This window comes from Chrysemys picta, chromosome 15 (assembly GCF_011386835.1).
Source record: "Chrysemys picta bellii isolate R12L10 chromosome 15, ASM1138683v2, whole genome shotgun sequence".
Lineage (NCBI taxonomy): Eukaryota > Metazoa > Chordata > Testudines > Emydidae > Chrysemys > Chrysemys picta.
This window is the reverse complement of record NC_088805.1, coordinates 26135637-26163477: the sequence shown is the minus strand read 5'-3', so window position 1 is coordinate 26163477 and position 27841 is coordinate 26135637. Positions and strand designations below refer to the sequence as shown.

At 41.9% G+C, this 27841-nt stretch overlaps 2 protein-coding genes across 2 annotated transcripts in view; both read left to right on the top strand.

Moving 5' to 3' along the window:
* The window catches only part of LOC101944206 (uncharacterized), a 49751-nt gene extending 43326 nt beyond the window's left edge, over positions 1-6425 (top strand). Inside the window, exons 35-39 of the mRNA XM_065568532.1 lie at positions 203-322; positions 1598-1717; positions 3163-3280; positions 4575-4746; positions 5025-6425. Of these exons, the coding sequence (XP_065424604.1) occupies positions 203-322; positions 1598-1717; positions 3163-3280; positions 4575-4746; positions 5025-5127 (633 nt within the window). The 3' untranslated portion in view covers positions 5128-6425. The remainder of the gene's footprint in view (positions 1-202; positions 323-1597; positions 1718-3162; positions 3281-4574; positions 4747-5024) is intronic.
* Positions 6426-8682: 2257 nt separating this feature from the next.
* The window catches only part of DNAH10 (dynein axonemal heavy chain 10), a 103390-nt gene continuing 84231 nt past the window's right edge, over positions 8683-27841 (top strand). The window contains exons 1-10 of the mRNA XM_008163490.4: positions 8683-9011; positions 10146-10256; positions 13012-13157; positions 16281-16386; positions 17556-17671; positions 18192-18423; positions 19199-19356; positions 24531-24761; positions 25712-25902; positions 26428-26626. Of these exons, the coding sequence (XP_008161712.2) occupies positions 8780-9011; positions 10146-10256; positions 13012-13157; positions 16281-16386; positions 17556-17671; positions 18192-18423; positions 19199-19356; positions 24531-24761; positions 25712-25902; positions 26428-26626 (1722 nt within the window). The 5' untranslated portion in view covers positions 8683-8779. The remainder of the gene's footprint in view (positions 9012-10145; positions 10257-13011; positions 13158-16280; positions 16387-17555; positions 17672-18191; positions 18424-19198; positions 19357-24530; positions 24762-25711; positions 25903-26427; positions 26627-27841) is intronic.

The window sequence follows — 27841 nt, the reverse complement described above, 5'->3', positions numbered from 1 at the left end:
AAAACACCTATGTGCATGCTTAACTTTAAGGATGTCTTTAAGATCCACTGAAATCAAGTGTGACTTCTCAAATGCTGAATCAGGGCCTTAAAGGAAATCAGTTGCTTCTTCCTCATTAATAAAAAATTGATTTAAGTACTTGGAGGGAGGTTGTCTGAACTCATCTTTAAACACCTTTTCTTTTTTCCCCTCCCACAAACAGGTTATTTTACAGAGATTTTTATTTATTGTTGCTTTGCTTTCTGTTCCTGTAATGCTTTTTGGAAAACCACTTTATTTGTATTGGTTGCACAATGGAGGCCGAGGCATTGGAATGTACAGAGTACGTATTGAAAGAACTGTATACCTGTAGCATGCATTTTCTAAATTGACAAGCATTGTATTAAAGGGTATTTTTTTATAAATCCTTTTGGCTAAAATTAATTAAAAAAAAAAAAAGCATTCTCGTCTATACTGGGGAAGCTCTAAAAAGGCATTATCCAGTAACTGTTTCACTTTACTCATTGCTTTTAATAGCCTTTAGAAACCTGAACATAGAATTTCTTTTCGTTATGATTTTGGCCACCTTTCTCTTTCTAACAAATAGATTTCTTAAATGTTTAAAAAACAGCAAAGTTAATTTAATCGGACTACAACAATTTCAACTTGCATAGCACTTTGTCATTCCAAACTATAGGCTCAATGCTACAAACCCTCGCATGCATGATTTGTGAGTATTTCCAGAATTGGGCCTTTTCAGTGTTTGTGAGCTAGCTGCACTGCAGATATTAGTGCAGCTCTGGGAACCGCACTTAGCTGCTGCTGCAAAATCAGTAGAGGAAACACTTTGTTGCTATATTTGTTGGCTGTTTCTGTAACACTTCGTTGGTCATAGATGTGTGAATAAAACTTTTACTAATTGTGTACAATAAAGTTTTAAAACCACAGCGGGAAACTCACTAATTAGATATTTTCACAGATTACATTTGTCAAAATTCTTTTAACTACTTTAGATGTAAGATACATTTAAATTTGTTAATATGGGTAAAGAAATAATTCTCTTAGATTAAGAAAGTATCTAGAATCATTGATCTCTAAAATGTCCTATAGCTTGATATGACCATGCAAATTAGAAAAATTGATGTCTATTTTTGCATAATAGGGCCTTTCCACTTCAGCTTTCTCAGCTTCTATGGTCCCGAGGGTATGTCTCCACTGCAAACAGACACTCATGGCTGGCCCACGACAGCTGACTCAGGCTCGCAGATCTTGGGCTGCGGAGCGGTTTAATTGCCATGTAGACTTCGGAGCTCGGACTGGGCTCTGGGACCCTCCCACCTCACAGAGTGCCGCCTTGCAGGGTCCCAGAGGCTGGGCTCCAGGCCAAGCTCAGAAGTCTATACTGTAATTAAACTGCTCCACAGGCCAAGCCTCGGAGCCTGAGTCAGCTGGCACGGGCCAGCTGCGGGTTTTTAATTGCAGTGTACACATACCCTGAGAGTCTTAATTTTTTTGCAATGTCTGCTTTAAATAAATACAAAAAAAACTGCAACTATCACAGTGACATCAAAAATTCTTGTTAGTGAACTGACACTGATACTGTTTCCATTTTGTGCAGAGTGGCTACAGACTTGTTCGAAAAGAAAGTGAAGAAGAACTTTCTCTATTGCAATCACATGATGTGGAGGAAGGAAGCAGCCCTTTAGACAGTGGGCACAGAGAAGGGGATGGAGAAGAGGTAACACTTTCAACTACCGCCTGTGATAAGAATGGCCTAAAAGCAAGTTAGCGGTGGAAAATTGTATGGGGTGATACTTGGCAAATTGCCATACAGTAAACCAGGTTGAGTTCCTGGAACCTCTAAAAATGCCATCTAGGGGACTTTTATAAAGATGGCCCGATTGGTTGGCTGCATACAATTTACATTCTGTTATTTGTGATTGTTCTGCGCTGCATTTCTTATCACAAAAATGTATCAGTTCAGCTTATTAGAGTTCCTGGGTTTTGATATAATGGGAAATAGACAAAGTGCCTCATGCAGCTGAGACTACATTAATTCCTTTTAAAGTACGATTAATCAAGCAATATCAAAGCTCTCTTGCATAGTTTTATGGGTACTTGATTTTGGGTGCCTTTAGTCAAGACAAAGAGGAGAATATACTCTAACTTTCTCCTTTTCTTTTCATCTTGGGTTCTTCTCTAGAGAAAAGGCTCTTGATTTTAATTTTTTGAATAGTATGCTATATAGTTTGACAGTGGGAAGGCACAGTGCTCTTGTCATTAGTGAGAACTGGAAATCTGGAGTCATGAGCTGTACTCCAAGTTCCTGACACTGATGCAATATAATCTTGGGCAAATCACTTAAGGCATTGTTATCTGCGTGCTTTTGACTTTAATAGGAGTTGATTAACACTCCTAAACACTCTGTCCCTCAATTTACTCATCTGCAAAATTAGTATAAAACTTCTCACTGGGAGATTTGAGACTTAACCTCTGTAGGGCTAATATATCTAGGAAATAGGAGAGCTCTACTGAAAGACATTGCACAAATTGTACCACAGTTTCATAAGAAATATCAGGATTTACAGTAAAAATTACTGATCTTGGGTTTGTGTTAGTACTAGCCAACATAACTCAAGATTACTATATTAATAATTATCCTTTACCATTTATAGCTCTCTTCATCTGAGGATCTCAGAGTGCTTTTCAACAGTTGATAGTAATAATTATCCCCCTTTTAGAGACAGGAAAAGCTGAGGCAGAAAGCGTTTGTGATTTGCCCAGACTTAACACAGTAAATGGACAGCCTAGCTGGGATTAGAACTCAGGTCTCCATTAGACCACATTATAGTATGGCAGAACTATATGTTCATATAAGATGCATTCAGAATAATTGACATGCCTACTTGCATTTTCAGAATATTCTTTGGTCATACAAGTACAGAACCTGCTAGAAAACTACACCTTAATATTTTGTATTATCATCAGTGCAATCAGCATGTAAGCTTTTAGAGTTTATACACTGGTTTAATTATATAAAAATTTATTTGACCTTTAAATAGATTTTTTGTTTTTAATGATCTAAAACCTGTAGTGGATTTGCAAATGCATGTTGTACGTTGTCACACTCCACAGTATGGATTTAATGTATACAAGTGTATTTACATACATATGTGTTGTTAGTTTAACTTTGCAGATGTTTTTATGAGTCAGACTATTCATACCATTGAATACTGTCTAGGATGCATCTCCAACACTGCTTCATACCTGAGACTCTGGGCACTAAGTCTTGCTCATGCACGTAAGTCTTTGTATTCCAATCTAACTTTAATATTGTATGGGGGTTTGTTGTTTGTTTGATAATTTCATAGCTAGAATATTCTAAAATGATCTGGTTGGTCATTTAAAAAAAAAAAAACCCTAGTGAACTGACCTGGACTAATAAAAAGCACATTTTACTGAAAAGTAGAATTGTGACTTGGAGTGCTGCATATGGTATATGGCTTCATTGTTCACTCCTGATTATGTGAAGGTCTGTCAGCTAGTAACTCTTAAAATGGTTCTGTAGATGGTGATATTATGTCATGTGATATTTAAAGTCTTCCCCTTTAGTGGCCAGGATTCGAGAAAGCACTTAAATATTGTCCTGAATACAGATGGACTTAAGTACATGCTTAAGTATGGGCTTAAAGTTAAGTATGTGCTTAAGAGCTATCCTGAATAGGGATGCTTTCCTGAATCAGGACAAGTATATTTCTGAATTTGTGTCATTCTAAATTAGAACCTGGGCATTTATGTTCCAAATACACTGCCCATTTCCCTTTAATTATTCATTGAGAGACCATGAGAGAGTTATCATAAAAACCACCTAACCTTTTCATATTTTATATTCTTGTTCTGATTTCAGGAATGTGTCTCACAGCCAAATTATATAGGTATTTTATGCTACACTGAATTAATACAGATGAAGTAGTGATGTGTTGTATGCATGTGAGCTTATTAAAATCTTATTGAGTGTGATATTGTTTCTAAACATTTAAAAAAAAAAAACCTTGTCTGAAAAGGTGTGCTGGCTTTGCAGTGTGAAATTAAAACATGTATCTCAGTACTTAAATCTTAATATAGTGAACACTGGTCTGTGTCTTGGGATCACTTGCAATAGTAACTATTAAGTATTGGTTAGTGGATTTGTGGTTTTAATAAATTAGATGTCGTAAGTAGTAGATTTTATTCTGAGACTGTTTATAATTATAAACAAGCTATTTCCTGAGAGAACAAAACAGCATCTGCAGCTCCAGATAATTGTGCCCTGATTACATATGATTATACAGTAAACAGACTACTCATTCAGTGTTCTGGTGAATGCAAATTACCACCCGTTACAAAAATATTAATTGTTGTGCAAGGTTTAGTTCCTTGAGCGTCTTGTGATATACACTGGATTCCTTCAAAGGGGCACATTTTTTGCTCCATTTTCTGATCCTGGAGATTCTAGCACAGTAACATAATTGAAACTGGAGTGCAGACTGGTTAAACAGACTCACTGGGTACGTGTATGTTTCCAAAGGTAATTTTGGAAACCATTTGTTTTGTAGAGTTATCAGAAGTGCTGTGGGCAATGATAATGAGAGTGGGCCTTCGTGTGGATGCAGCATATGGAATCTTGCTGTTAGTTCCAGTTTTAGCCTTCTTTGCTGTGTTAACAGTATTCATTCTTTTGGTCATGGAAGGTCTTTCTGCTTTTCTACATGCTGTACGACTTCATTGGTAAGTGCTAACTTTTAATTTTTAAAAACTGCCCTTTCTCCCCCCCCCCCCCCCCCCAACTGTGCGTTGGTTTATTAAAGAGACATTGTTGGGTAGGATAGGCCCAAAATTTAGAATGCATATTTTGAAAACGAATGACTCTGGCAGAAGAGTTAAGTAACTAGCCTAAAGGCATCAGTGTTAGAGCCAGAATTAGATCTCATGAATTTCTGGCTCCTAGTCTTGTTCTCTGAGTTGTGTATTAATGTGTGGATTTTTTTTTTTTCCCCTCATTACAGGGTGGAATTTCAGAACAAGTTCTACACCGGTGGAGGTTACAAGTTTACTCCTTTTTCCTTTAAGCACATTTTTTTACATTTTAATAAAGATGATATTGCATAATTTTATTGGCATAAGCAGAGGTGTTCAGAGTTGTCTGCAAATCATGTAATTAGATCTCACTGATGTACAGTTTGTAGAAAAAATGTGTTTTTCACTGATTGCCTTATAATGTAGCCAAATAATTCTGTAATATATACCTCCTTCATACAAATACATTGCAGATCTGGAGACTCTTGTAAAATATATAGGCATAAAATGTATGTTTTTTTCATAATAAACTAATGTAAATTAATTTTAAGATAATTCTAAAAATCTTGTTGCTTGTTCTAAAAATAAGAAAGGTATTTTATTTCCAGAAGAGACTGTTTATATTCTTTAATGAATACTTTTAAATGATCTTAAAGACCTTAATTTCTGTTTCGTCATATAAAATACACAGCAAGATTACTGTACATTACTCATGTGATCACACCCCCTCATTAACTTAATTTACCATCTAATGGAATCTGGAAGCAGTTAAGATTAAACAGTGTATGTTTTCAGTAGTTATTCCCAGGAGATTACCAAAAATAGTATAAACCGGTAAATACTAATATAAAATGCTCTTGTGGGGCTATTTTTAAAACACCACACCAACATTATTTTTTTGTTTTTATAAAAACAATCTTGTGTCTTGAATTCTGCCCAGAATTATTACTTTAATCTTTGTAAGTGCACATCCTGAAGCTTCATTTGATAAAAGAAAAATTAAGGGCAGGTAGGGGAAACCCAACGATGGTTCTTTTTATCTCCCTTCATTGAGGAGTTTATAGTCTTATGCCCCAATTTTGCTAAATGGTCTGTGTGGGTGGACTCCTATATTGCGTGGAACTCTGCTGGGTGCAGGGATTGCCCATCCAGACCATTTTGCAGGATCAGGGCCTTAATGATGTCTTTAACAGGTGACTCAAATTGTATAGCAGAATATGGTGTATTAAATGCTCATTCTACAGACCTTTCACATGCAAAGTTCCCATTAATGGGAACTATATTTTTATGACGAGTGCAGAATCAGGCCTTGAATTTATTCTGTATATATTTGGCTTTAAAGACATTTATGGATATAACTTGACTGGAGTGACTGGTTTATCTGATGTTATTGAACCAAAGTTGTTTATACTGATTTTAAGAAATGTTACTTAAAAGGGTGTATGTGAAGGGAGGAGACCGTGCTTTTGCATTTTTTATATCAAAATGAAAATTGGGATATTTTACCATAATAGTTTGACATTTGTGCCATAAGAACAGCATAAGTTAACGTTTACAGTTTTCTTTCATACTGATTCCAAATAAAATCTAATTGCCATTTGCAGAATTAATATTCTGCAGTGTTTGGTTGTATTTAATTGTTTAAAATGAACTCCTGCAGCTCTTAAACTATACCACTAAAATTTTGTCCTATGTAATATTTCAATTTCTTATTTACAATATTTTAAGAGGTTCCCACTATTGTAAAAAGTTACATTTGTTACTGAATCTTAGGTTTTTTCATTTCTTTCTTCTTGTGCAACCCCAAGCAGGCCACTTGGCCTCTTCTAAGAATAAAGCTTCACTTAATGAGAGCCTGCATATGCATTATGTTCTATCTCTAAATTTTATTTTAATTGAGAAGATTTTCGACTAAAGATCTACTTTTTTTGTGTTAAATTCAGAATTGTTGGAGTGGAGACATAAGATCACATAGGTAAATCCCACACAGGATTTTTGCTTTACCTAGGGTCTGGACTTTCATTGAGCAGCCTATCTGAAAACATTCTGGCTGTGATTCAACAAGGCACTTAAAGTCTTGAAGTTACATATGTGTTTGAGTAGTTTGCTTGACTTCAATGGGACTATTCAGTGCTTGAAGTTAAGCACATATTTAAAGTCCTTGCTGCATCAGGGTGTCTGTCAGGACCCAGTCCTGCAAACTGCAGTTACTTTTACAGGAGTGGCTGAGCTCTTTGCAGGATTAAGGCCTGAAAATACACTCTGGAGTTAGTAACTGATTGTTAGTTTACATTTTCATTCTTTTAATAGATTTCCTAAACCTGCAGTGTCATAACCTGGAATTTAGAAAACTAATAACACCCCCTCCCCAAACTTTAGTGCTATGAAACAAAAATTACTTGACGGTTAAAGACCAGTACGTTGAAAGCATTTTTATGTGGAATTTTGTTGACATTTTGTACTAATTCAGGTTGTTTTGAGAACCAAGTAAAACAGTGAAGGAAAAATCCTTCTTGAGGAATTAGTGTTCATTACTAATAAAGTGTGAAAAGACTCCAAAAAGCAAAGGGAGGATTCTGGGGAAAAAATTGGGATGTGCTGTGGTAGGTAATGGGGCTACTGTCAGTCTACTTTAACTGATAAGGCTGCCTGCTGTTGGGTCTGTGAGAGAAAAACTTGGATTTCGGATAAACTGTCCTGTTCCCTTTGCTGCTGCTTTCCTTCCTCCACCCCCCTTGCCTCTCTTCTGATCTTGTGTCTTCTACAGGCACAGTTGCTTGCTTTGGAAGGCACCAAGCAAGTACAGCATGGGAATATGCTGGTTCTAATGCTGCTATTCTCTGTTGGAGCAGCGGCCTCTAGTGAGCAGAAGTAAAAATAATCAGGTCTGATCTATCCCTGTTCTTAGACGCACACACATCCAGCCCAGAAACACATCCAGAAGTGGGAGTGGCTCACTCCCACAAAACGACAACTGACAAATGTTGCAGAGGCTGGTGGGAACAAGGCCGGTTCTGTACAGGGTCATCCTTCCCCTGCATGCCCGCCCCAGGTCAGCCAGGGAACACCAGCATGGTGCAGGCTGCATGGGACAAGCTTTAGTATTGCTGCCTTCTTTCTCCCCACCCCCTTGGTACTGTTGCTGCTTCTCCTGCCCTTTCAGCCCTGTTTCTTCTTAAAAAGAAAAACTTCCTTGTTCCTGGTGCCTAGCCCAAAGCTGGGGGGGGGGGGGGGGAACCCAACTCGTGAGTAAAAACAACTAGGAGTCCTTAGGGCACCTTAGAGACTAACATATTTATTTGGGCATAAGCTAGCCCTCTGAAACCGACTTGTGAGTGGCACTATTCATGGGGCCTTAGCGTCAGGTGGGGTTATACTGAACCTCATGGGATAACCTTCCCTCCAAGGGGGGCAAGGCAAAAGGAGGGCGAGTACAATGAGAGGAAGGTGAGGTGGTTTGGGGGTGTGGGGGGAAGCTGCTGGTTGGGGGCAGCGGGGTGGGAATGAGGGTGAGTGGGGGCAGGGGCTGGGTGGGGGCAGTGGGGTAGGAGTGGGAGGGTGAGTGGGGGAAGGTCAGGGTGACCAGATGTCCTGATTTTATAGGGACAGTTGTGATAGTTGGGGCTTTTTCTCATATAGGCGCCTATTACCCCCCCACACACTGTTCCTATTTTTCACACGTGCTCTCTGGGCACCCTAGGGAAGGTGCTGGCTGGCGACGGTGAGGTGGCGGTAGGGGGCGCTGCAACCAGGGATGGGGGGCAACACTCGCCCTCAGCCCCTTCGCCGCCCGGCCCTGGGGGGGCCCCACGAGGCGCGCGGTGGGCGGGAAAAGAGGCGGGCTGCGGGAAGCACAGGGCTCGCGCCGCGGCCAGTCCCGCCCCCAGCCGTTGCTATGGGCACCGGGTAGCGTCCGTTGAAGTCGGCGGCTCATCTGCCCGCGGCTGCCCGGCTCGGCCCCGCCATGAGCCTGGACGATGTCCGCGTGCAGTGGATGCAGGACCGGGTGCTGAGCGCCCTGGGGCTCTCCGACCAGGCGCCCTTCGAGGAGCTGCTGAACCGGGGCGATGGCGAGGAGGGCGAGACCGTGCTGCGCTTCCTCAACCAGCGCGCGGCCGGCGAGGAGGGGGAGGTGGCGGGGGCCGCGCTGCTGCTGCGGACCGAGCTGCGCCAGGAGGAGATCGAGATCGAGATCGGTCCGTCCGTGCGACGCGCCTGCCCGCCCCGCGCGTCTCTCCGTCCGTGTGACCCCCTGCCCGGCGCCCCGCCTGCCCATCTGTCGTCTGCGCGCAGCCAGCTTGTCCCAAGCCCTCCGTCTGTTCGGCGTCTGTCCCCTGTGCTCCCACGCCCGCCCGTCCGTCCACCCTCTCAGTCCAACCGTCCCTCGTCCTTTCCTTGCCCACCAACGGAATGTCTGCCCTTCCCCTATGTGCCCCCCTCCATCCCGTGTCTCCTGTCTGTCCCTCTGACTATCCTCTGGGTCCCCCCATTTATGCCTTATGCTCCAGTCTGTCCACCCGTCCATCTCACTTGTCCATGTGGCTGGCCATCCTCTGTGTTCCCCATCTGTCCATTCCCCATGTCCTTCCTCAGTGTCCTAGCTATCTGTACATCCATCCCCTGTGTGTCCCTCTCCATGTCCATCCCTTGTGCGGAGGTGCTGGAACAATTTTTATAGGGGGATATGCTGAGAGTCATTGACCCAAACTGTAAACCCCGTATTTAATAACCACTTCCAGCCAGGGGGTGAGGTGGCAACACCCAAAGTTCCAGCACCAATGCCCCGTGTCCCCTGACTGTCTGTCTGTCCCTCCCGTGTCTCCTTGTCAACCTCACTTGGGATGTGTCCATCCATCATCCATCCTCATTATCCCCCTCGTCTTCCGTGCCCCTCTTTTGTCTGTCCATCCCCCATTTCCATCTGTGATCCTCCATCCATCACATGTGCCCCCTGTCACTCCACCCCTGGGACCATTGCCTGTGGCATCTCTCTGTCTGCCCATCCCATGTCCGTCTGTCCATTTCCTGTGTCCATGTGCCTTGTCCACATGACTCATGTCAGTGTTCCTATGCCTGTGCACTGTCCACACCCAGCCATATGGGCATATAATCATATGTTCCCTGCATCTATGTATCTCCATGTCAGTGTGCTTTTGTGACCCCCCCACCCATCCATGCATAGGGCTCTGTATCTATGCAGTCCATGTGTCTGTCTCATCTCTGTCAGTGTGACTGCATGTCAGATTTTTGGGGTCCCCTTTTGTGGTACAGTAGCTACTTGAGTAAATCACGTTTGTTTTGTACATGTGTGTCATTTTGATCCTGTACAGTAGAAACAGAGGAGCCTACCATATCTGAAAATGACCTGAAGGAGGGGGATCCAGATAACCCTCGTCAGGAGGAGTTGGCTGAGACCGCCTCAGTTGGAGCAGCAGAAGGAAGTATGTATGATCAGTAGACCTTGTAAGTAACTTGAAGGTTCATTGCTGGGGATGAGTACGTCAGGATTATGCTTCACCCAGCATGGCATAAGTAAGGAAGATGGTTTGTTATGCCCTAAAAGCCTTAATATAAAGGAACACTGTAAACCTGAAATCATCAAATTAAAATACTTAATTAAAAGTCATTGAACTTACTATCCTAGACCTAGAATCCCTTTATTGACTTTTGTTTGATGTGTTTTTTAAAATCACAGTTTCCTCTCTCGATTTGTGAAGGGTCCACACAAACAAAACAACCCAACTAACTGATTATGCACAAAGTGCTGTCAAATGCACAAAGTAAGCAACAGGGGAAAACTGATCATAGCGAAACACTGCAACCAACTATAATCAAAGGAAAGTCAAATGCACAAAGTTACCAAACGAAAAACAGATTTTTTTTTCTAATTTCAGCTTTAGTAATAGTAGGTGTTACTTTTATAAATAGTAAGTAAAAACTTTTCAGACAAATGTAATTAACAATAAAATTGACGGTGTTGCATTAAACACAAAGACAGAGAGCTACTCACACGAACTATTTGTTTTAGAAGTGGCCTGTCTGAGGCATCATCTATCTCAGGGGTTTTCAAACTATTTTTGTTGGGCCCCTCTTGGAAAATATTTCAGGCTGTGATGACCTCCCCAAAAAGTGATAGCAAATCACTGTACATACTCATAGAAGTGTACTCATGGTATTGCCACCCTTACATCTAAACTACTTTCAGAGCTGTCTGGTCAGAGAGTCGCAGCTGCTGACCGGCCACTAGCTCTGAAGGCAGCACTGCCATTAGCAGCAGTGCAGAAGTAGGGTGGCATGGTATGGTATTGCCACCCTTCTGTGCTGCTGCTGTTGGTGGCGCTGCCTTCAGAGATGGGTAGCCAGAGAGCGGTGGCTGCTGTACCCCCCTTCCAGCTCCCCATTCTCCCAGCAATATTGTTGTGATTTTATGGTCCCCCTACAATCGCCTTGACCCCCTTTTGGGTCAGGATCCCCAGTTTAAGAAACACTGATCTATCTCATGTCCATATGTGAAATGTCACTGAGAATTCCAACTACACTGAGTCCTGATTTTGTGTGTATACAATGTACATATAAGGAACGAGTGAAACTCTTGTTATAATATTGCTCGTTATGAAAATACTTCACTCAAAATGTTTTTCTTCCCAAATTGACACATTTTGGTGCAGTAGCTTAGAATGACTTTGAGCATTGTAATTTCTGTGCTGAGGTACTCTTCATACAAAAGGTGAAGGATTTACATTGCAGGAAAGAGATTAAGCAATTAAAAACCAGAGGTTGGCCTACGCCAGCTGATTTGTACTTGTGGGGCTTGGGCTAAGGGGCTGTTTTATTGCAGTGTAGACATTTGGACTTGGGCTGGCGCCCGGGCTCTTGAACCCTGTGATGTGGGAGGATCCAAGAGCTTGGGGTTCAGCCTGAGTGCAAACATCTACAGCCACAATTAAACAGCCCCTTAGCCTCAGCCCTGTGAGCCCAAGTCAGCTGGCTCGGGCCAGCTACAGGTGTCTAATTGCAGTGTAGACCTATCCTAGGAAGATGCAGTGAAGAAATTCAGAGGGACATATTCAGTCTTGGTAAACTCCACTGACTTCAGTGGCATTACTCCCACATACACTAGGACTTAACTTAACCTGTGATATTTATTCCGAGAACAGAGTTCTTCAGCAGAGATCTGAGGCCATTTAAAGTCTGTTCCCCAGGCCTGTAAATCTGACTTTGCAGGGTGAAATAGATTTTGTCTAGAGTGGATGGCAAACTAATATCTGATACGGTTTTTCAGGAGTTCTGCTATGGTACTTTCCTTAAAAGACATCACTTGATTTGGCTTGTTTCTTCATCTTATCAGCTGCTGTGTTTCTCTTACTGAGTGACTGGGAAAGAAAAACCAAAACTCTTCACCCAGCACAGTTAGGGCAGTTACTTAAACTGATCTGTCTTTGAAGAGGTGATTCTTTCAGGGTCCCAGAGACCTGTCACTATCTTTATATACTGAGACCATCAAGACTGAGATGGATTAAATGTAAATCCTTTCAGTAGGGTTCAAGAGGACCATAATGTAGTTATGCTGGATGTAAAGCCTTGCTTTTATTCCATTTTAACTAGTTCAGAATAAAAGTAAACAAAGTAAACAAGTGCAGAATTTGTCCCAGTAAATTTTTAATATTATGGCACAACAGGCTTTCACAAAAGAGGAGGAAAGAAAAGTGAAAGTGATTAAAAAGCCAGCAAGAGAACTGTTATGGCTGTTTCTTTGTTATGTAGGCATAATGTCTTGAGCCCCCACTGCTTGGGCATTTCCCACCAGCACATTTCTACCAGTGAAGGCCATGACTGAGCCATAAGTATTTGGCTAGACAAATGCACCTATGACTTTTGAAATATGTTGATCTATTTTTCCATCATATTCAATTGTAGACATTAGAAATTGTAAACAAACCCTAGTTACTAGGTAAGAACAGCAGGGGTACATGCATATTTAGGAATACATTGAGATCCTGTTTTGCAGAAATGGAATGGTGTGAATCACAGAAATGTATGATTAATGCATAGCTTGGATGGCTACTTTGTGAAAGAGACCAGCAAAGCTGTTCTTTCATTTATTTCAGGACTATAATTTGTGTTTGACAAGTTGGTTCTGAAAGATTGGAATAGGTGAGCTTCATTGATTTCCTCTTCTGTGAATTTCTTTATTAGAGAGGGATCGGAAAACCAAAGCATCTGTTTCAGAATTTCTAGACACTAAATCTTTCCGAGAACATACATCGCGTCTATCCATTATGTCGGGTTTGAGTGAGCTAGCCCAAGGATTTGCAGGTGAAAGCAGAGAGCAAATATTCAAAGTAAGTCCATTACATTTTACTTTTGTTTTCTTGGAGGAATCTGAAGGGGCTCTGTTTGTGATATGAACATTTGAATGTGTGAATGTTTCAATAAACCTTATGTCGAGTTAAAGATGTAAAACTGCATACTGTGATCCTAGAGCAGGGGTCGGCAAACTTTTTGGCCCGAGGGCTACATCTGGGTGGGAAAATTGCATGCAGGGCCATGAATGTAGGGCTGGGGCAGTGGTGCGGGAGGGAGTGTGGTGTGCAGGAAAGGGCTCAGGACAAGGGGTTAGGGTGCAGGAAGGGTGTGGGGTGCAGGGTGCAGCAAGGGGCTGAGGGCAGAGGTGCAGGAGGGGTTCTGGGTGTGGGCTTTGGCCCGGCGCCACTTACCTTGAGCAGCTCCGGGGTGGCAGCAGCACGAAGACAGGCTCCCTGGCCCCACACCGCTCCCAGAAGTGGCCAGCACCACATCCCTGCGGGAGGGGTGGCAGAGGGCTCCACATGCTGCCCTCACCTTCAGATACCTCCCCCGAAGCTCCCATTGGCCATGGTTCCCTGTTCCCGGCCAATGGGAGCTGCAGGAGGTGGTGCCTGCAGGTGAGGGCAGTGCACAGAGCCCGCTGCTCCCCCCATCCCCAGGGGCCACAGGGATGTGGTGCCAGCCGCTTCTGGGAGCGGCACAGGGCCAGGGCAGGCAGGCAGCCTGCCTTAGCCCCCCTGTGCCACGGGGCTGGCAATCCCGCAGGCCAGATCCAAAGCCCTGACTCACAGGCCGTAGTTTGCCCACCCCTGTCCTAGAGCAAGACAAATCATACGAGCATATGATTTTCCAACTGAAACAGAATGTAATAGGATACACTCTCTGCAAGCCATCCAGGGAGCACCCTCATGGCTAGGAATTACCTCTGCCTGGTCTGATGCTCCCTTGCTTGCTTGCACTGGAGCCCCTCTCTAGGAACCACAGTGCTTCCTCTTCCTGGCTTAGCCCTCTGGCCAGGTCACTATATAGTTTTCCCCTACTGTGGTTAACAAAGTATCATCAGACCAGCTGTCCAGGTACCATTCCAGGCACTCTTCCCATTCAAGACTGTACCACTTTCCCGTTGTCTGGTAGGGGAACCCAGGCTCATCTGCTACTCCAGGTTCGAGTCCAGGGACTCTACTATCAGCAGCCAAGGTCTGCATTGTCTCAACCCTTGCTGTTGTTTCCCTGGGCTTCTTCCTATTCCATACTCTGCAGTCTTCTTTCTCTGTCACCCTTCTGGGGAAAAACCCTTCTGTCAGAGTCCCAGGGCTTCTGCTTCCTCACTGGTTTTCCTTCTTCTCTTCTTACTAGCAGGGCCGGCTCTAGGCATCAGGCACGCAAGCACATGCTTGGGGTGGCACCTGGTAAGGGGCGGCGGGGGGAGCGCGGCGCGGCATTCCGTGGGGGGGCGCTCCGACAGCGTGGCGCGGCGCAGGGGGGGCGGGCTCCGGTTGCGCGGGGCTCGGCGAGGGGGCGGCGCGGGTGCGGCGCTGGAAGGGGGTTCCGGCGGTGCTCGGCGGGGGGCGGGGGCAGGCTCCGGCAGCGCGGGGCTCGGCGCACGGGGGGGGTGCGGCGCGGGCGCGGCGCTGGAGGGGGGTTCCGGTGGCGCTTGGCAGGGGGTGGGGGCGGGCTCCGGCACCAGGGGGCGTCGCGGGGCTTGGGGCTCGGGGTTCCGGGGGGGGGCGGGCTCCGGCGCGCGGCGCTCGGCGGGGGGGCGGCGCTCTGGGGGGGGTTTCCGGCGGCGCTCAGCGGGGGGGCGGTACGGCCCAGCGCTCGGCGGAGGGCCTAGGGGGGGCGGCGCTTTTTTTTGCTGCTTGGGGCAGCAAAAAAGCTAGAACCGGCCCTGCTTACTCGGCCCAACAAGTGACTGAAGCCTCCTTATGCCCTCACTTCCTGGCTTTATATGAGTCCCTCCTACTCCTCCCCAGATGGTCTCCATCGTCAATTAGTATTGGCCTAAGTCTTCCTCCAGATGCAGCCTGTTAGGTTAATTAGCCACTTCTGAGCCTCCTTAACCCCTTCAGGGGTGGTGTGGGGTGAACACAACATCCCACTGAAGTGTCCAGTATCAAGCCTCTGGCAGTGGCCTATGCCTGATGCCTCAGAGAAAGGTGAAAACCCCCTATAATTCAACTCTGGCTGTTGTACAGTGCTGTACAGGCACTGTGAATCACTATCCCTGACATATTTCAGAGTAGCAGCCGTGTTAGTCTGTATCCGCAAAAAGAAGAACAGGAGTACTTGTGGCACCTTAGAGACTAACAAATTTATTAGAGCATAAGCTTTTGTGGACTACAGCCCACTTCTTCTGGGCTGTAGTCCACGAAAGCTTATGCTCTAATAAATTTGTTAGTCTCTAAGGTGCCACAAGTACTCCTGTTCTTCTTTATCCCTGACATAGGTTTTCAATATTTATGGTTACAGTGAATATATCAATGGGTTGTTTGTGTACCACATACTACACCACCAACCTCCAGATCTGTTTGCATCAAACAGCTAGCAAAGTTCATAATTAGCTAGAACCAATAAGTAACAATAGTGTGCGAAGGAGGTGGGAAGGACACTAGGCGCTTGGCCAGAGGTTACTTGTCATTTAATGTTCACCTAAGGATGCATGCTAACAGGGCTCTTGCCTCTTTGAGGCTGTCAGGATGTAGTCATTTAATTAATCTCATTGTATGACTGGTGTCTTTTTCTGAACTCCCAGTCTTATCTCCTTCCACTTGAGTAGCTGGATGTATGTTTATGTGTTTCTTTGAGACTACCATCAAAGGCATTGTGGTCTGAACCTCTCTCTGATTTGAAACTGACAGTGCTCATTTCTTGATCCTCTTAGCTTCCATAGGCTTGGGAGGCAAAATTCTTAGGTTGCTCCCAAAGCTGAATATTTGTACTGTTAGGTGTGTGATTTTTTTTTTAATTTTGTTTTTGTGTTAGTGGTTTATGTGGCACAATAACATAAACATACTGGAGTAAGAGATGGAATTGATTCTGTCCTGCTGCTGGTAACTGACAGAACTCTAAATCTGTTGTAGGATTTGTTTAAGAAATGTGGCAGCAAATAATCACATGCATATTTGATTACATTGATTACCATCTTTCTTATGTTTCAGATCATAAAACAGACAGTTTACAACCTATATTTTCATGTGGCTTTTAATGACATTTCTGAAGAATTTGTACATGATGATATTATGTTCTTTCTCAGAGATACAAGAGGTATTTTTCATGGATAAATTATGACTGAACGTTTTCAATGTTTGTATTAAAAAGCGCTTTAGACTAAGAAATGATGATGATTGGGATTTAGGACAATGTATATTCAGGATGAATAGACATGTGTGGTCTCAGAACAGGCCTGGGAGTCAGAAACTTCTGAGTTTTAATTTGTCTTTGGCATCCACTTTGTGGAAAGTCATCTAAGCTGTCTGCCTTCATTCCCCCATTTTACAGATGAGAATAAGACTTGCATACCTTCCTGAGAGGAAGTACTGAGATTTAACTACTGAATGTTTGTAGGAAGCTTTGAAGATGAAAAGTTGTATATGTTGCTAGGCACTAGGGTGATGATGAAGATAACTGAGCTATACTTTAGTGTCCCAAGCCTGTTATATGGACAAGGGTTGTTTACATGACTCAAATTCTGATAAATTCTGATAAACAAATCTAGTTTTAACAGTTAACAATTTGTCCTGAAAACAGTGACAATGTCTGCTGCAGGCTATAGTAACCTTAACCCTGAGCCACTGTCCAGACCCAATCCGTAACCCTATCCTGGTGCCACCTCACTGTAATACTAGACAAGGGCTATCGAATAGTCTCAGTCTGAGCTTGGCAGAACTAACCAGCCTAGGGTGAGCAGATGTCCCGATTTTATAGGGACAGTCCTGATATTTGGGGCTTTGTCTTATATAGGCGCCTATTACCCCCCACCCCCGTCTCGATGTTTCTCTTTCCTTTTTTCAACATTTCCAGCAAAAAATAATTGGCATTTTTGGATGAGTTCTGTGCAAGATTTTCCCATTACCCCTGAAGAGTGAGAAGCTGGAAATTAAAACAGCATCTCCAGAAGACATGGCAGAGGAAAGAACCACCACTAAGCCATCAAGCTGGCATATAAAAACTTATAGTAGAATGATCCATCTGATCTCCTTTTGCTTGCTTATAATAACCTGCGTTAGAGTATTTGAGAGTCCAGGCAGGTTTCATTTATAAGTGGCTGAGTGAATTGGCTCATGTCATACCCAGTTTATTAGCAGATATATTTTACTTTTTAGAATGATTAACATTTAATTGCTCCTTATGCAGGAACACATCAGCACTGGTTTTACTTACTGCTTTCTTTACCAAATAGCAAAATTTAACACTTATTATTTATTACTGTCTAGAAACAGTTAGTGAACCTAATGATGTGAATGAAGCTAATGAAATTCTGCCTGAATTGCTAGAGTGTGGCATTCTGAATGGCCACACTCTTTTGATGCTGAAGAATATTTTCTCACAGGTAAAGGTGTTACCATTTCTGCGTATGGGCCCCTGAAGTTTTTGTTAGAGTCTAATCCATTTAGTACAAGGTTGATATTATCAGTACACAGTAAATACTAATAGTTGCTGAGCTAATCTGATTTACCCACTTTAAATTTATATATAATATTTAATTTGAATCCCCCCCCAGGTGTTTAGGGAAGAGTGTGGAGAGAGCTGATATTTGATCTCATTGCATGTTCCAAGTGTGGGAGATGTCTGAGAATGTAATAACACATGCCTTTATTTATACATGAGACTCAGGTGAGGTTGAAGGAAGCTTTCAGATAGGGTGTGGAGACAGAATAAAAAAGGATGACTGGGCAATTACCCCATAAGATTTGAGGAGAAAATCATGCTGATAAAGAGATGAAATGAATTATAGTTAGTCATGTGCAATAGATCCAAAGGTTTGTTAAATGAATAGTTAGAAATTTGACTGGATGTTGATCTTTCAAAATTGTGAACAGTGTAATTTGTGGTACATGTTTTCATTTCAGGTTTTTTTGCCTGCTTTGTCCCATAATCAGCACAAGGCTGAGGAACCTGCCTTTCATCCAGACACCGAAAAGCCAGAGCCTGAAGACAGGCGTTTAGCTGAAGCTGAGCCTCTTGAAAAAAAGAAAGAGCAGTCTGTGGAATTTCACAGTTTTCACATAATAAGGAATGAGTTCTTAATGAACATGCAGAAATTCCTAAGCCATATTCAAAGGACTATACAGCAGATTGAAGGCAAGTATCTCCCTCTGCCCCACACTTGATATTTACATTACATGACAGTGGAAAGAAATTAATTCAGGTTTGGCTTTGTTTCAAATAGTGATACTCAACCTGTAGTTGTATAATTGCATGCAGCTCCTGGGGAGTCTCCGGATTTGATCAGAGGTCCTCTTCTGTGATGATAAGAGCATTACATACAGCTTTATACGTGCAAGGGAGCATGGAGCAAATGGACCAGATCTGTAATAAATATCCTGCCAAGGAGCCAGGAATAGGAGTGGGAGAGAGGCTAAACTCCCCTAACTGCCTTCCAGCAGTCATGTGGAGGGAGAGTGAGGGAGGGGAGCACAGGAATATAGGAATTGCCTACTGGATCTGGCTTTTGGTCTCTCCAGTCCAGAATCCTGTCTCTGACAATGGCAATCACCAGATGCTTCAGAGGAAGGTGCAAGAATCCCAGAATAGGTAGATGTGGGATAATCTGCCCCAATGATGTCTCAGCCTAATTCCTAATAGTTAGAGATTGTCTTAAACCCTGGAACGTGAGAGGTGGGGGTGTTACACTTTCAAAAACCTTTGCATTCATTAAATGTTATACCTCTGAAGAGAGAGGAAACTTTTGGCCAAAATCACTGATAGAATGAGCAGAAGGTTTACTGGCTGTCATCAGATAGATACTTAGATGGAAGGTTTGTGCTTTTTTCATTGTATTATTCAAATGGTGTTGATGAAGCATATGGAGGAAATAAAACGGCTAACTGAGTCTAACTGCATTTTGTTCCAACAGGAGAGATTAAATTGGAGATGCCAACTATAAATCTAGATGCAGAAGTGAGTGAACTTGCCACAGATCCAGAAGTGATTGAAACACTGGAGCACTGTGGAATGACCTGGCTAACATTAATATCCACAGCCGTTGAGGAACAACTCAGAAAGGTCCCACAGGTAACATTGCTAATAACCACTCAGCATGCCAAAACTGATCTCTCCATTACTGGTTTGTGCTCAATGTTATTCTCTGTTTGATTGCCCAAAAGGGTGGGGTTTCCATCTGCTGACTAATATAAAGCAAAACAAAGGTAATGGGGAACTGGGTGTCTTCTGGGTAATGGAGTATAAAGCAATTCACTTCCAAGTTGTCAGTGCAAACCCTGCGGATTATTAGTTATGGAAAGTTGTTTCCGACTGATGGCTGTTCAGTGCTCTGTGTAAAATGAGTGTGGTGGTCTCAGCCCAGCTGCCAATGATCAAGTGTTCACATCACAAAAATTATCACCACAATTAGCTTGAATGGCTATTTTTATTGGCAGCCTCTGCAGGGAGTCAAGGTACTAAATGGGTTTGGAGACTGACATTTCCTTTCCTAGGGGTGGGATCATGGGGAAGGAGCAAAGCGCATCGGCAGGACAGTGTATGGGAGCTTGCTGCAGCTGCCTGTTTTGAGGCTAGAGGACTTCAACGTCCTGGGCTGCCATCAGGTTCCTTTCACTAGAACTAACTTAATAGAGAATCATAGAAAAGTAGGGCAGGAAGGGACCTCGAGAAGTCATCTAGTTCAGAACCCTGCGGTGAGGCAGGGCCAAGTAAACCTAGACCATCCCTGACAGATGTTTGTCTAACTTATTCTTTAAAATGTCCAGTGATGGGGATTCCACAGCTTCCCTTGGAAGCCTATTCCAGTACTTACCTATCCTTATAGTTAGAAAGATTTTTCTAATATCTAGCCTAAATCTCCCTTGCTGCAGATTAAGTTGATAGCTGCTTGTTCAGTGGACATGGAGAACAATTGATCACAGTCCTCTTTATAACAATCCTGAGCATATTTGAAGCCTGTTATTAGTTCTCCCCTCAGTCTTCTTTTCTCAAGACTAAAATTGCCCATTTTTTTACGTGTCTTCATAAGTCAGGTTTTCTAAACCTTTTAACATTTTTGTTGCTCTCCTGTGCACTCTCTCCAGTTTGTCCACATCACAATGCAAAGTAATGCACATTGGAAAACATAATCCCAAATATACATATAAAATGATGGGGTCTAAATTAGCTGTTAGCACTCAAGAAAGAGACCTTGGCGTCATTGTGGATAGTTCTCTGAAAATATCCACTCAATGTGCAGCAGCAGTCCAAAAAGCAAACAGAATGTTGGGAATCATTAAGAAATGGATAGATAATAAGACAGAAAATATCATATTGCCTTTATTTAAATCCATGGTACACCCACATCTTGAATACTGCATGCAGATGTGGTCGCCTCATCTCTAAAAAGATATATTAGAATTGGAAAAGGTTCAGAAAAGGGCAACAAAAATTATTAGGGGTATGGAATGGCTACTATCTGAGGAGAGATTAATAAGACTGGGACTTTTCAGCTTGGAAAAGAGATGACTGAGGGGGGATATGATAGAGGTCTATAAAATCATGACTGGTGTGGAGAAAATAAATAAAAAAGTGTTATTTACTCCTTCTCATAACACAAGAACTAGGGGTCTGCAAATGAAATTAATAGGCAGCAGGTTTAAAACAAACAAAAGGAAGTATTTTTTCACACAGCGCACGGTCAACCTATGGAATTCCCTTGCCAGAGGATGTTTATAGATTCATAGATTCTAGGACTGGAAGGGACCTCGAGAGGTCATCGAGTCCAGTCCCCTGCCCGCATGGCAGGACCAAATACTGTCTAGACCATCCCTGATAGACATTTATCTAACCTACTCTTAAATATCTCCAGAGATGGAGATTCCACAACCTCCCGAGGCAATTTATTCCAGTGTTTAACCACCCTGACAGTTAGGAACTTTTTCCTAATGTCCAACCTAGACCTCCCTTGCTGCAGTTTAAGCCTATTGCTTCTTGTTCTATCCTTAAGGCTAAGGTGAACAAGTTTTCTCCCTCCTCCTTATGACACCCTTTTAGATACCTGAAAACTGCTATCATGTCCCCTCTCAGTCTTCTCTTTTCCAAACTAAACAAACCCAATTCTTTCAGCCTTCCTTCATAGGTCATGTTCTCAAGACCTTTAATCATTCTTGTTGCTCTTCTCTGGACCCTCTCCAATTTCTCCACATCTTTCTTGAAATGCAGTGCCCAGAACTGGACACAATACTCCAGCTGAGGCCTAACCAGAGCAAAGTAGAACGGAAGAATGACTTCTTGTGTCTTGCTCACAACACACCTGTTAATATATCCCAGAATCATGTTTGCTTTTTTTGCAACAGCATCACACTGTTGACTCATATTTAGCTTGTGGTCCACTATAACCCCTACATCCCTTTCTGCCGTACTCCTTCCTAGACAGTCTCTTCCCATTCTGTATGTGTGAAACTGATTTTTTCTTCCTAAGTGGAGCACTTTGCATTTGTCTTTGTTAAACTTCATCATGTTTAACTCAGACCATTTCTCCAATTTGTCCAGATCATTTTGAATTATGACCCTGTCCTCCAAAGCAGTTGCAATCACTCCCAGTTTGATATCATCTGCAAACTTAATAAGCGTACTTTCTATGCCAATATCTAAGTCGTTAATGAAGATATTGAACAGAGCCGGTCCCAAAACAGACCCCTGCGGAACCCCACTTGTTATGCCTTTCCAGCAGGATTGGGAACCATTAATAACAACCATTAATACGGTTATCCAGCCAGTTATGCACCCACCTTATAGTAGCCCCATCTAAATTGTATTTGCCTAGTTTATCGATAAGAATATCATGCGAGACCGTATCAAATGCCTTACTAAAGTCTAGGTCTACCACATCCACAGCTTCTCCCTTATCCACAAGACTCGTTATCCTATCAAAGAAATCAGATTGGTTTAACACGATTTGTTCTTTACAAATCCATGCTGGCTATTCCCTATCACCTTACCACCTTCCAAGTGTTTGCAGATGATTTCCTTAATTACTTGCTCCATTATCTTCCCTGGCACAGAAGTTAAACTAACTGGTCTGTAGTTTCCTGGGTTGTTTTTATTTCCCTTTTTATAGATGGGCACTATATTTGCCCTTTTCCAGTCTTCTGGAATCTCTCCCGTCTCCCATGATTTTCCAAAGATAATAGCTAGAGGCTCAGATACCTCCTCTATTAGCTCCTTGAGTATTCTAGGATGCATTTCATCAGGCCCTGGTGACTTGCAGGCATCTAACTTTTCTAAGTGATTTTTAACTTGTTCTTTTTTTATTTTATCTGCTAAACCTACCCCCTTCCCATTAGCATTCACTATGTTAGGCATTCCTTCAGACTTCTTGGTGAAGACTGAAACAAATAAGTCATTAAGCATCTCTGCCATTTCCAAGTTTCCTGTTACTGTTTCTCCCTCTTCACTGAGCAGTGGGCCTACCCTGTCTTTGGTCTTCCTCTTGCTTCTAATGTATTGATACAAAGTCTTCTTGTTTCCCTTTATTCCTGTAGCTAGTTTGAGCTCATTTTGTGCCTTTGCCTTTCTAATCTTGCCCCTGCATTCCTGTGTTGTTTGCCTATATTCATCCTTTGTAATCTGTCCTAGTTTCCATTTTTTATATGACTCCTTTTTATTTTTTAGATCATGCAAGATCTCGTGGTTAAGCCAAGGTGGTCTTTTGCCATATTTTCTATCTTTCCTAACCAGCGGAATAGCTTGCTTTTGGGCCCTTAATAGTGTCCCTTTGAAAAACTGCCAACTCTCCTCAGTTGTTTTTCCCCTCAGTCTTGATTCCCATGGGACCTTACCTATCAGCTCTCTGAGCTTACCAAAATCCGCCTTCCTGAAATCCATTGTCTCTATTTTGCTGTTCTCCCTTCTACCCTTCCTTAGAATTGCAAACTCTATGATTTCATGATCACTTTCACCCAAGCTGCCTTCTACTTTCAAATTCTCAACGAGTTCCTCCCAATTCTCAACGAGTTCCTTGTGAAAGCCAAGACTATAACGGGTTCAAAAAAGAGCTAGATAAGTTCATGGAGGATAGGTCCATCAATGGCTATTAGCCAGGATGGGCAGGGATGGTGTCCCTAGCCTCTGTTTGCCAGAAGCTGAGAATGGGTGACAGGGGATGGATCACTTGATGATTACCTGTTCTGTTTGTTTCCTCTGGGGCACCTGGCATTGGCCACTGTTGGAAGACAGGATACTGGGCTAGATGAACCTTTGGTCTGACTGAGTATGGCCGTTCTTATGTTCTTATGTATCTTCTTATCTTTCTTAAAGTGTGGTGCCCAAAACTAGACACACTACTCCAACGGAGGCCTCACCAGTGCTGTGTAGAGCGGGATAATTACCTTATATGCAACACTCCTGTTAATACACTCCAGTATGATATTAACCATTTCAATTTCCAGTTTCAGTTTCAGTTTTCAATTTCTTCAATTTGTGATCCACTATACCCCCCAGATCCTTTTCTTAATACTATTGCCCAGCCTGTTATTCCACATTTTGTATTTGCCTTGAATAGAAACACTTTAGAAAAAAATGAAGAGAAACCCTTTATCCCCATCTTCTGAATCTTCAGCAAAATAAACTTGGATAATGGAGTGTATGTTTTCAAAATCATCATTGTTAGCTGTCTCCCTATTAGTCAAATCAATGTGATAAACATTACATAATATTAAAAACTGCAATGACATTTTATTTTAATTTAGCACTTATTTATCCCTGAAATCTTTATGAATATTCAAAAATTCTCACTATAAGGACCTGATTCTGCCAACAGTTAACACACACAAGTAACTTTATGAAAGTGAGTAAGCCCATGAAAGTCAACCTGACTACTCATATCTGTAAAGTTACTCATATGCATAAGTGTTTGCAGAACTGGGGCCTAAAGCCCCAATCCTGCAATTAGTTCCATATGGCAGATCCCACTGCCTGTGTGAAGCCCCATTAACTTCAGGGATCTGATTGTGTGGGGCTTATCTCCTGACCGGAGCCTAAATTGGCAAATATTTCTTCCTCTAGGAAGTGCTCAGTGTTTCAGAAATGTCTTATGGCCATATTATGTAGGTGTAGCCATATAAATATCTTTATTGATGCAGCCTTGTTTAGTGCACTGAACATGTTGCAAATAAAAGCTTAAGAAATGTCAGCATGGTTATAATTTCCCCCCAGTCATAAAGAGAATTCTAATGCCTTTTCTTGCTTCCTCTCATCCTCAGGGTAATGGCCCACTAGCAGAAATTGACCTGTGGCGTGAAAGAAATGCTACTTTAAGTGCTCTGACTGAACAGATAAAGCTCCCATTAGTTAAAAAAATCTTAGCAATACTAAAGGAAGCTGAATCTGGACTTCTTGAAAATGTGCAGATAGTCATAAGTGATCTTAGCAGGCACCATGTGGAAGCTGTAGATAATGTTAGGTTTCTTTCAACTCTGGAGCGCCATTTGAAGGTATGTTTATCTAATGATACTTTGGGAAGATTTGTCAGTGTTTAATTCAGTCATGTCTTTCTTTTGATATAAGCCCAGCTCTTCTTTTTTATTTTTCCTGTCATTTTTTATCAATAATAAAAATACACGGTGATTTGCTTAGATAGTGAAAAAGAAAAAAATGCTCGTTTAGCTTCTCTTCCTGGGTGAAGAGTTGTTTGGATGGCAGTGATCAATAGAGCGGAGAGTGTATTCTGTCTCATAGAGAAGTGGTTTGTAACCTTTTTGGCAACTGTACAAGTTTACTGAATTAATGCCTGATTCAACTCTTGGCTGCCTCATCTACTGCATGCCAACTCTCATTCACTTCTGTGCCCACTAGACCTTGATGGAATGTGGGCTGCTTCAAACCCCAGTTTTGGAACCGACTTTACTGGAAGTTGTACTTTGCGCATAGTAACTGAAAGTAGAATTAGGTCTGAGATTTTAGTCACTTAGGTAGGAAGTGCTGGCTATTATACCACAGCCTCGGGGGAGTCACTTAACAAGGGTAATAAAATGAGTGAATAAACAAAACCAAAGATTTGTCGTTGCTCCGTTTTTGGGCCAGCTTCTGCTGCTGAATGCATTCATGAGTCTCCTGTTAAAGGAGACAGGACTCATTCAAGCATTCGGAGGTAGATTTGGGCAATAAGTACTGGCAGTCTTTAATAGAAACCTGAATTTTAGTGAGACAACAACCTGAATATTCACGTCTGTAGGCCCAATCCTGCAGACACTTACGCACATGAGTAACTTTAAAGTTACTGACATGTAGGTGTGCTAGATTTGGCCATATGTCTTGAGCCCAAGTATTTAGTTGCTGAGAACCTTAGCAATTTTCAAGTGGTCCACGAAAAAAAAAGTTGCTAGAATAGGTATCTGTTTTTTCATGGCAATCTTATTCACAATATTTATCCTCTATTTAAAAGAATTTAACTCATGGCACTGGATTTAATATTGTCTTGGATACAATTCCTTCAATGATGAACGCACTGAGAATGGTTTGGATTATCTCACGGCATTACAACAAGGATGAGCGGATGATACCCCTTATGGAAAGAATCGCATGGGAAATTACAGCAAGGGTCTGCAAAGTTGTGGACTTACGGACTTTGTTTAAGTAAGCAGTAGATTCTTACTTAACTAGGTCATAACTATTAGTAGCTTTGAATATCTTACAGTAAGTATGATAGGTGCCAATTTTATCAAGTATGTTTTACTTATTTTCAGGAGCTTTCATTATATTTAGCAAATTTAAAGGCACATTTGAGAAGTTCACTATATGCACTTTCGTATATTATTGAAGCAGCTTTAAAGATGGGGGTACTGGTTCCCTTTTGACATGAGCTGATATAAAGTAGTCGTAACTCTATTGAAATCAGTGGAATTCCAGTGGTACAAATATGATGTAAGTGCTATCAGAATCAGCCCTGAAATCTTTCTTCCTTTTGAACTTTTCAAAAACCAAATTCATAAAATGTTCTTGAGGGTGAGACAGTATTGTGAAATTTTAAGTTTTAGCTAGATTTCATTAAAATAGAAGACTTTATTGAACCAAGATATTCTAGCTCAATGAAAGCATCATTTCATATTAAACCTTTAAAGGTTCTTGTCAATCTTCTAACTGCTTTGTTTTGTTTAATAGAGAAGATAGAAGCATTGCAAAAACTAAATTGTTGGAAGCCAAAGGCTCTCTTGAAATGTGGAAAAAATCCTATTTTGATATTCGTGCCCAAATTGAAGCCTCAGGAAGAGACCAACGATGGGAATTTGACCGAAAGCGTCTATTTGAAAAAACCGATTATATGGCTTCGATTTGTCAAGATCTGTATGATATTGTGCAGGTAGTAATGTGTGTGGTTTTAAATAAAAGGATTGTGTATCTAGATTCTCCAGCTGTGAGAGATTGTTTTGCATTGTATTGTATTTGCTGAATTGAATGAAATGTTAGTAACCTTTAAGAAATTTGCTAGTGGGCTCACCTGGCAGATTCTTCGTAATACTGTTGTAGTAGAAATGTATATCTCCTGCCTCCCAGGTTCTTAGACTCTAAGCACTTTTTCTAATATACATAAGGCGGCAGAGGAGGGAAGGCAGATGGTTTCTGCCTGCCTGAGCACTTATTATCTGATCTTGGAATACAATTGGCCTTGACTTCAGTGTGGGCCAAGTAAGTTGGAGGAAAAGGAAAAGGATCAAACTGGAGAAGGAAGTTCAAAAGGGATAAAATTATGGGGGTGTAATAATTATCGACCCAAGTCTTCAGTGGGATCCATGTGGATAGATTCTAATGCCTGCAGAGTCTCAATGGTTTCTATAGGAGTGTGTGGGCATAGGGGTCTGCTCACCAGTACTGCATTATGGAATGGGTTCCTATATCTGGGTCAACTTCTGTAGGACCAGAAATGGATGCTGACTTTAATCCAAATTGGGCTCTTTATTTGGAGATGGATAATGTGATTCACTACCAAATTTACACATTATTATATTATCTTTAAAATAATTTAAATGTTTTAAGAGGTCTTGTATTTTAAATGTGTACTTTTAACACTGAAGAATAAATGTAATGTTTTAAAAACAAATTCATAGACATAAATAGAGGAACAGTTATCCAAAACTACAACCAAATCTTGCAGTTTTATGCTTGTGCTTAACTTGAGGCAATGGACAGTCCCACTGATGTCAGTTATGAGTGTGTGTAGTTAAGCACATGCTTAAGTCTTCTCAGGATCAGGGCCCTAGTCTGGAAAAGGTGTATATTTTAATAGGTTTACATTATTGCTAACTCTATACATATTTAAAACAATCAAATATTTTTATATATGAGTCATTTTTAGGATTTAGTATCTTATTAGAATTATATTAAATAACAGTGAACATACTTGGTTTTGGGGGAAAATAATCCCTGAAACTGTGGGAGTTTTCCATGTACAGTATTTTAGAAAATTTGACACATAAAAGGTCAGTATGTCAAATGCAAGATAATAGATCAGAATTATGGAAATTCTTGTTTGATCACATTGGCATAATAAATATAATGTTCGTGAATGAGTGAGTTT